The sequence below is a fragment of the Atta colombica genome, unplaced genomic scaffold (assembly GCF_001594045.1).
Source record: "Atta colombica isolate Treedump-2 unplaced genomic scaffold, Acol1.0 scaffold277, whole genome shotgun sequence".
NCBI classification, from domain to species: domain Eukaryota; kingdom Metazoa; phylum Arthropoda; class Insecta; order Hymenoptera; family Formicidae; genus Atta; species Atta colombica.
The window spans coordinates 1,372,171-1,381,548 of NW_017259378.1; the positions used below are offsets into that span (position 1 = coordinate 1,372,171).

Below are 9,378 nucleotides of genomic sequence, written 5' to 3' on the forward strand. Positions count from 1 at the left end.
AAAAGTTAATAGCAAATAAATGCAAAAGCCATGAAAATTTAACTGAAAAATTTACTTTTTGTCGTATATTCTTTTATTTCTCACTAAGGAAACACCATTTTTTAAATGGTGTTAGATAACATAATTTGAATATCGCTATCAAATAAAAATATTGTAAAATTTTGTACTACATTCAATTAGAACGTGAGGTGACTCTTTCATACCCACTCTTCTCTACATATATTTATATATATATACATACAGTATTTATATAATTTATAACAGTTATTGTATAACTTATATTACAATATTATATTATTGTACAATTTATATTATGATATAACTTATATTTTTATCTAAATAAATGCGTATATTAATACAACTTTGTTAATATTAGGCAAACAGTGTCGAGATATTTTTAAACAAATTAACAAATCTTACTTTTGATGTTGAGACTTATGAAGTTGTAAGCGACAATATTTTTGTAAATATAATGTATTATATAATGTATGTTCTTACACAAAATTAAATATCTCTAATTACATAATTATTTACAGATCACACAATTTCTGTTCCAAATATTACGGAGGCCATTAAAAATCTCCGGGTTTGGTCTTTTTAATTTTGGTTTTGAATTCCTTCTTGAGGTTTGTAGCTATCTTTCAAATATGATAAATTTCAGATTTAAAAATTGATTTAAATTTAAATCGTTACATGAGAAATAGCCTAGTCAATATGTATAAAATATATACATATAACAAACATAAATAACCTATTATGTAAATACATATTTTCTTAAATATATTAAAGTAAATAATATAATACATAATTATTAAAATTTTTTCTAGTGTGTGAAGTTCATTGCGATGATCATAGTATTTGTGCTACAATCACCTCCACAAGGAGAGAGTTTTATAGGTGCTGAATTAATAAAAATATTGTAAATATATGTATTAATTCATGAAATGTACATTAAATTTAATTTCTTTATTAAAAAGAACACATACATTCATTTGTTATATTATATTTTTTTAATATATAATAATATCATATAATAACTCATGTACAAAATATAAATTGAATAGGTATAAATAAGAATAATATTAATATTTATGTTGTCTGCTTTATATAAAAAAAGACTACACACATGTGTATATTTCTCATTGTCAGTATTCTCATACATTTTAGCAAAAATGTTAATTGTAAAAACAATATATTGACATTCTAGTTATGAATGCATGTAGAGCAAATTCATCATTAGACTTATTTGCATAATATGTGAAAAACTTTAAATGGAATATGTGAAAAAATTTAAATGGAAAAAAAGCAATCACAATAAAAATTCATTATTATTGTATAGTATATCATTTAGTAAATATAAAAATCATAGTTTATAACTATAACGATTACCATGACAAAAAGATTCGAAGTTTTGTGTCCTCTTCTGTTAGTCAATGTATTTGATTTAAGAATTGTCGAGTTTCCACACTCTAGAAACTCTAGACTATGATTCGATCTTCTACATATTGGATTGTCATAGACTTACTATTACATTATGTATTCTATTACAATGTTTTATATAAATCTTTATTTTATGCTGCATCATATTTTTGAATGCCGGAATAATTTCACGTTATCATCAATTATAATTAAATTCTGTTTTATTTCATGATAAAATAAAACAAAATTTAATATAATTTTTCATATAAATCATATTAGTTAATAAATGTTATATCTCAATTGTATTCAGATAAATTTTAAAGAAAATTATTATGTAAATTTTTCAATATTAAACCATCGAAAGAAATAATTTGCAACAGTTTGCAACAATAAATTGTCATAAAGAGAATTTTTTGAGTATTAAGGTCATACATTTTTATACATTATTATAAGTCATATATTATTATTATTAACTTCTTTTGGCAAAACATTTAACATAGTAAGATTGTTTCTTAAAATAATACAAAGAATACATATTATAAAAATATTTACACGTATATATTATGTAAGAAATTTAGATATATATTATTTTCTTTATATATATAAAATATATACGTAAACATAAAATAAAGATTTGGAAAATCTTCTAACACAGATTTTCGAAATCACGAAGCAAGAAATGCATAATGTGAATCATTATATAAGAAATTTTATATAAACTATATTGAATGATATTATGAAATATCAATCTTATGAAAACATTAAAAATCTACAAGTACAGGTAACAGACTATAACTATAATAAAATTATAAAACTAATATTTTACGTATGCATTTCCAAATATCTCCATTTATAATTAGATTTACGCAAACTATCTCTAAAATAAAACTCAATATTTAGAAGACAAATAGTAATTACATAATAGCAGCACACTGTTTTGCTTAGACAGCGATTGGGTATTGTACAAAAGCTTCCATGTAATAATTAATAATTATATGTGATATACACCTAAAAACGTACATTATTATGTACTTGCTCTGTACTTGTCTCATAATGTTTTTAAATTTTTGCTCATTATATGTGAAACAATCAACAAAAGTAATTTATTTTATATATAATTTTTAAAAAATCAATTTAAAGTTTGATTTCAAAGCAAACTAACACTATTTGTTGTTATTTTTCAGGGTTGAGTAAGTTAACTTTTTTTTTAACTAAATTAAGTCAAAGACAAACAGTTTGAAAATTTAATTTAATTAAAATACAAGTTAATCCATCATAAAATTAATTAAATTAAAAGTTAAGTTAATAAAAAAAGTAATTAAAAAGTTAAAAATTAAATATTTGATTCGAATGAATAACAAAAAAAAAAGAAAAAGTTTGACTGTACATAATTTCACGTATTTTTCCTTTCTTACAGTTTATTTATTTAATCTGGTTATTTTTGTTCACAAGTAACGATTATACAATATAAAATTACTAAATATATTATATACTCATTAGCCTCTCGCATTACATATAAGGATTAACTTCAAAAAAATTAAATTAAAAGTTAATAATTACCGATAAAATGTAACTAAATTAAGTTAAAAAGTTAAGAGTCTAAATTAAAATTAATTAACTTTCTAATTTTTTAACTTAACTTTTATCTTTTTAACTTAGCACTACCCAACCTTATTATTTTTATATATAATTTTATTAAAATGATGTGTTTAATATTATATTGATTGTTCAAATGATAACAATAATATCAGCTTACTACTTGAGATATATAATATAGTGATACCTAAAATTAAATGGCATACAGAATATCACAAATATATAAGTTAATTTTTAAACTAACGAATATAATTGAAGGAACTTTTTAAATTAAAAGTTCCTTCAATTATATTCGTCTTTAATTTCAGGCAAATACTACAGCATATACATATATTTAATAAAGTATCATATTATATATATATGAGATATTAAAATTCGTTAGTTTTAAAATAAATTCATTAGAACTTTACTAAAATAAAAATAATTATTTTATACTTATTTTATATATATTAAAAAGAAGCAATTTACACATAATTGCAATATATTTACAATGTCTATGAATTATTTATGTATTTGTTACAAAGGCAATTGCAATTGAAATCAATATCATTTAATAATATTTTTAAGAAAAGCAATAGAAAATAAAACGATCGCAATATTTCTACTTTCTACATCAACGTATATAAGTAAAAATAAAAGCATATCTATCAGTCATCTATAAGTTTCAATAAATAATGGAATAATAAATTGTGCAATGGTATATGTAAGCTATAATTACTTTAATATTTCTGAGCACTTTAAATGAAATTGCATTTACTATTGTTACCATTCGGTTCAATTTATACCGACTGATCAACAAAAGTAATACAGTTTGAAATAAAAACTATATGCGCAATGACCAAAAGTATTCGTACAATTTTAACTCCACTTTTAATAATGAGCTACGTATTTGGGTTAAGAATTGTCATATCTAATCATTCAAAATTATGGTTTAATGCCATATATATACTATTGATTTGGTCAATTTACTGTTTCCTCGTGTCAACACATCATATATTTAATTTCTTTAACGAATATCTCGAAGACAATATTTGTTATTATCTAGAATTCTTTACGACATTATTATCAATCGCGATTGGAGTATACCATAACAAGGTAACAAATTGCCATAATATTTGTAATATTATTGATAAAAAGTAATTAATAAAAAGTAATAATTATTATAATAGACATAATTATTAAAAATAAATATATTCTTATCATTCTGTAGCAATAAAAATTTTACTGCTAACAAAAATGAGTAGCAAAGTCATTGCTTTAAGTACGGATTTTCACTTTGAAGTTAATCTATCTGTTCTTATATAAAGGAGTGGACTATTTCATTCGATTAATCAAAATAGTGTAAGCATTAGTTGATAATGCATTATAAGATGCATTGAATGTTACTGCAAGGAGTGAATTTAGCAATACAGCGCATCGTATGTTGGTCGTTACGGGCGAGATGCATCTTGAGACACATATAACACATAAAAGACAAAATAAAATAATTAACAATAAAATAATAATAATAATAATTAAAAATAAAGTTAATAGGTTAATCGATTGATAGCATACTCTGTTCAAAATCTGTCTCCGTATGTTTTGTTATTTGGATTTAGAATGATATTATTCTGTCATTATTTTAACCTCTAAATTCACTTCTTTTTGGAATAAATTTTTTACTTTAATTATCGATGGATTTTTCATTTTGTAGTAAAATTCACTGGCAGTAACATTGGCGCAATTGTCATTAAAGCTTGCATTGAAATTTCAATTTAATACAGTGAAATTTTATTGCTACAGATTTAGAGTGATCTATTTACACAATTAAATAGACAAAATATGTAAAGAATGGAAGGAATTATTGCAACTGTCATTGTTAATAATTTAATTACCTTGTTGTAATACCAATTTAGTAATAAAATTGTGAATTTCTTACAATTTCTGACAATTATGTAATATTAGAGTTAATATTAAAATAGTCAATAATTACTTATAACTGAAAAAGTCATTCGTTACTGAAAAAACCCACAATTTTTAACATATTACTTTTTAATGTAATTTGTAATAGAGTAACTTTACGGCGTTACTCATTACTTATTAGTTTTTTCAATAAGTAACGCGTTATGGTGATAATTTACTTTTCAAAGTGACTTTCTTAACTTTAGCGTAACCTCAGCCTTTAATCATAATTACACAATCATAAAAAATTGCAACATCATTATCAAATTTAGTTATTATACAAAATAACTAAAAAGTAACTCTTCCCTGAAAAAATATATACGAAGATTATAATGTATAGTACATTAAATTTTACATTTGTTTGATAATAAAAACTATGGTAAATATTCCGATTAGAGAAACCAGTCCAAAATACATGGATCTTAAAATATGTACATATTAATATACTTATATATTATGAAAACACGGAACTTTACTTTAATTATAAGATTCTTTATAAGAACTTTATAATCATAATCATAATTTGTTATAATATATAATTTATAATTTCTATTTATGTCAAACTTACAGGAAATATATTCAAATTGTATCGCCAAAAGTTAGCAATCAATAATAGTTATATTTTTTTATGTGATACTTTTGTAAAAGTTTTTATCAAAAATTGCCAAGTTTGGCTCTTAATTTTTTTCTGAATATTTTATATTACAAGTCTCACGCCTTACAGTTTCACGATCATTATTTTTAATCTTTATAATTAAGCAAATCATTATATCTCATATTTTCTTATTATTAATATGCTTTTACTTTGTCATTGCATGCAGAATTTATTGCCAAATATTTTTTTATTGAATGAAAAGATTTAGAAACATATCTCAAAAATTAAATAATGCAATTTCACAAATCTTTTTTCACGACCATATGTAATAATATGAATTTTCTATTAAATAAATTTTACTTCAAGAGTAATAAATTCATGACGGATACAATCACATATACTTAGTTTAGCAGAAACTCTGTTGTGTTAATTAATAGTCTATGTCATAACAAACAACTTTATAAACATCGTTTTGTTCTATATAAGAAAAGGAGAAAGTGAGATAGGCATTGTCTATTCAAAACATCGGAATCATTGTGAATGTAGTAAATTCCACCCTTCTGCAGAAGAAGCATCAATAATAAAAATCTAGACACATAGATTTGAATTGAACATCGCTTCAGAAAACTGTAAACCTATATGGAAGCATGCTTGCATTTACAACTTTCCACATGAAGTGAGATTCATCTCGAACTTACGTTTTTCGGTAGTAGAGCATTCGTCCAGAGGAAGTGGCTGAATCCTTACCTCGATGCATATAATTTTCAATAAGAAGCAGAAAATATTACATGGCCTACATTCTTAGGTTCTAAGATCGGAACGAAGATCCACATTTCGACTTTTCATATAAAGTGATGTCCACCTCATCTTTCTCCAATAGTTGCATCCCTCCCCCACCAATGAATTCACTAAGCTATGTAAATTTCTAATAACTCGATATGTATACAAAGTAAAATTTATATATATCAAGTTAGATATAAATCAAGTTAGATACAGATATTTACATTATAAACAATATTTGTTAATAATTTTTTAACGAATAATGATGGTGAAAATCTTCCAAAGAACTCATGATCTTGATGATATATTAAGATGACTGAATTCTCTAACCGAAATATTTACTATAATATTTATTTCTGTATTTCATATTTTATTTTCGCGACAGAAATTCCAAAATTGTTTGAAAAGATTTGATATTATTGACAACACGTTGCTTAAGTTAGGAGCAATGACAGATTATGAGAAGTTACGCAGAAAAGTAATGTGGTATGCCTTAGGATGGATCGTAACAGTCATACTAATAATATACTCCACAACTTTATTATTAAAAAATCAATATAACAGTGACATTGCATCAGCTATATATTGCTGTCTACGAGATTATTGTTTTCATATTAATCTTTTGGGTGATTTGATTAATGCAAGCATTCTCGAGTTAGTACATTTTTTACGTACACTTACAATTATATCATTATTTACAATTATATTATTACTGTGGTACAGTTATTTACAATAAATATATAAAACTAAACAGTAAAAGAACATATCACAACTTCTCAGATGAAAATTTTAGAAATACTAATTTCCATCTACTTTTGTTTATATTCAGATATACAGGATTAAAGTTTGATCAAATCAATGAACATATTAGGAATTTGATGAAAACTCAAAAACACGAAACAAAGCAGGCTTGGGAAAATAACAGGATATATCCTCATCAAGACAAATTTTCGAAACCATTAAGCAGCAAATGCATAACGTGGATCACTATGTAAGAAATTTTATGTAAATTCTATCAATGGCAGTAACATTTTAGAAAAAATGTAACATTTATAAATAATATAAAATAAAACCTAATTGATGAATATCCATATCCAGACACCTTTACTTAGAGTTGCGCAAAATATCCCGTGAAATAGATTCAATATTTGGAACTCAAATGACTTTCAAAATGGCATGCTATTTTGGATGGATAGCACGTGACTTGCGCGAAATTTTGTACTCAATACTTATCAACAATTATGTAAAATCTAAAATAATGACTGTGATTGTTAACACGTTCTGCTTGTCTAACAATATTTTTAAATTTTTGCTGTATAATTATATGTGTGAAACAGTTACCTCCAAGGTAAGTCAAAGTTACATTAAATTTCAAAAAAGGTTGGTTTAACATTTATTTACAATATAATCGAATTCAAGGATTACTATTGACGTATAATTATAAAATTAAATTATAAATTTCTTTAATTACATTCTTTAATAATTACATTCACCATATTACAATTTCAGGCAAATGCAATAGCAAATTTATTAAACAGATTATCATATGTCACTTATGATGTTGAAATTCGCGAAATCGTAAGTTTTAAAATAAATTCATTAAAATTATTATTAAAGTAAATATAAAAATCAAATATTCATTAAAGTAATATATTTTTTATATAGATTTCACAATTTTCATTACGAATAATTCATGCTCCACTTAGATTCTATGGAATTGGATTCTTCCAATTTGGTTTTAAATTTCTTTACAGGGTATGCTATATTTATCATATAATTGCGTATTACAAATTCGTGATAAATATTTAAAAAAGAATTTATAAGTTGTCTTTAATTTTAGTTGATCACACTTGTTGCGACTCTTCTAATTGTAATACTACAAACACAAATAAATAAAAAAAAATTTATATGAGACTATTGCAAAGTTTGTAAAAGGTTTAATGGTAATCTATATACATATGTACAACATAATGTGATTTACAAAATGCGTTATGTTTGTACAATATCTCTTCTCTGGATTTGATTCAATATCTTTATATAAGCTTTGAAAGAGAAAATTAATATTTAAAAAAGAATAACTAAAAATGTTATATGTAATAAAAAAAGATTAATAAAAAAATATTATTTACTTATTATTTTGTCCATTTTGTGTTTACAATATTTTTAATAAAAACGGGAGTAATTTTCTGTTTTTTAAGCAATGTAAGCAATCAACTGAAGTATTTTTATACTCCAACTAATCACTATTATTAACATATTGTATACTATTAATTGTTTTCGAATTCATATTTGAAAACATTATGAATGTGAATTTGATCACTTTTTCTGAATAATATAAATAAAGAAACAATATAAAATGAAATAAATATTAAATAGTTTATTACGCCATTGTCTTTGTTGTCGGCTACATAACTATGCCTAATTATCGATGTCTGAACTCTCAGCAATGAAGAGTATTGTTTATAAACATATAAGCGTTATACGTCGTTCAATAAACCGTAGTCGTAATAGCATACATATGCAGCGGATTTTTAAACTCGATTTTTTCGAAAACTAAGCAAAAAATCGAAAAATTTTATTCTATATATTTTTCTATATATTTTTTTACATTTTTATGAAGAATCATATCCTGTCCGATTTTACATGTTATTCAGCCGAATCTTATGTATATGAAGAATTAAGATTTTTATTAATATCATTATATTAGTATAATTTTATTACAGGTTTTAAATCGTTAGAATTGCATATCTAAGAAAGAAAAATATATTAAACAATATCCATACAAAATAATATTTTGTTATAATTTACATTTTTTACGCCACTGGAGTAAAAACACCATATGACTACACTCGCATTAAGAAATTTATAATATATTAATTATATATAGATTTCATAGTTCATTTCATTAAAAAATAATTAAAAAATTATACATCACTAAAATTCTGCGAAATAGCATTTTTTCAATTTGGTATCAAATTTTTTAACAAAATACATATTATATATTTATGGTATAATTATATATTACAAAGTTAAAATTCTGTTAGAGT

At 23.3% G+C, this 9,378-nt stretch overlaps 1 protein-coding gene across 1 annotated transcript; it reads left to right on the forward strand.

The window, feature by feature from the left end:
- The first annotated feature begins 7,490 nt into the window (after positions 1-7,490).
- LOC108689789 lies at positions 7,491-8,243 on the forward strand. The gene is made up of 4 exons (XM_018196725.1): positions 7,491-7,679; positions 7,841-7,909; positions 7,997-8,086; positions 8,172-8,243. The coding sequence occupies exons 1-4, from the start codon at positions 7,491-7,493 to the stop codon at positions 8,241-8,243; spliced, it is 420 nt and encodes a 139-aa protein (XP_018052214.1).
- Positions 8,244-9,378: the final 1,135 nt, after the last annotated feature.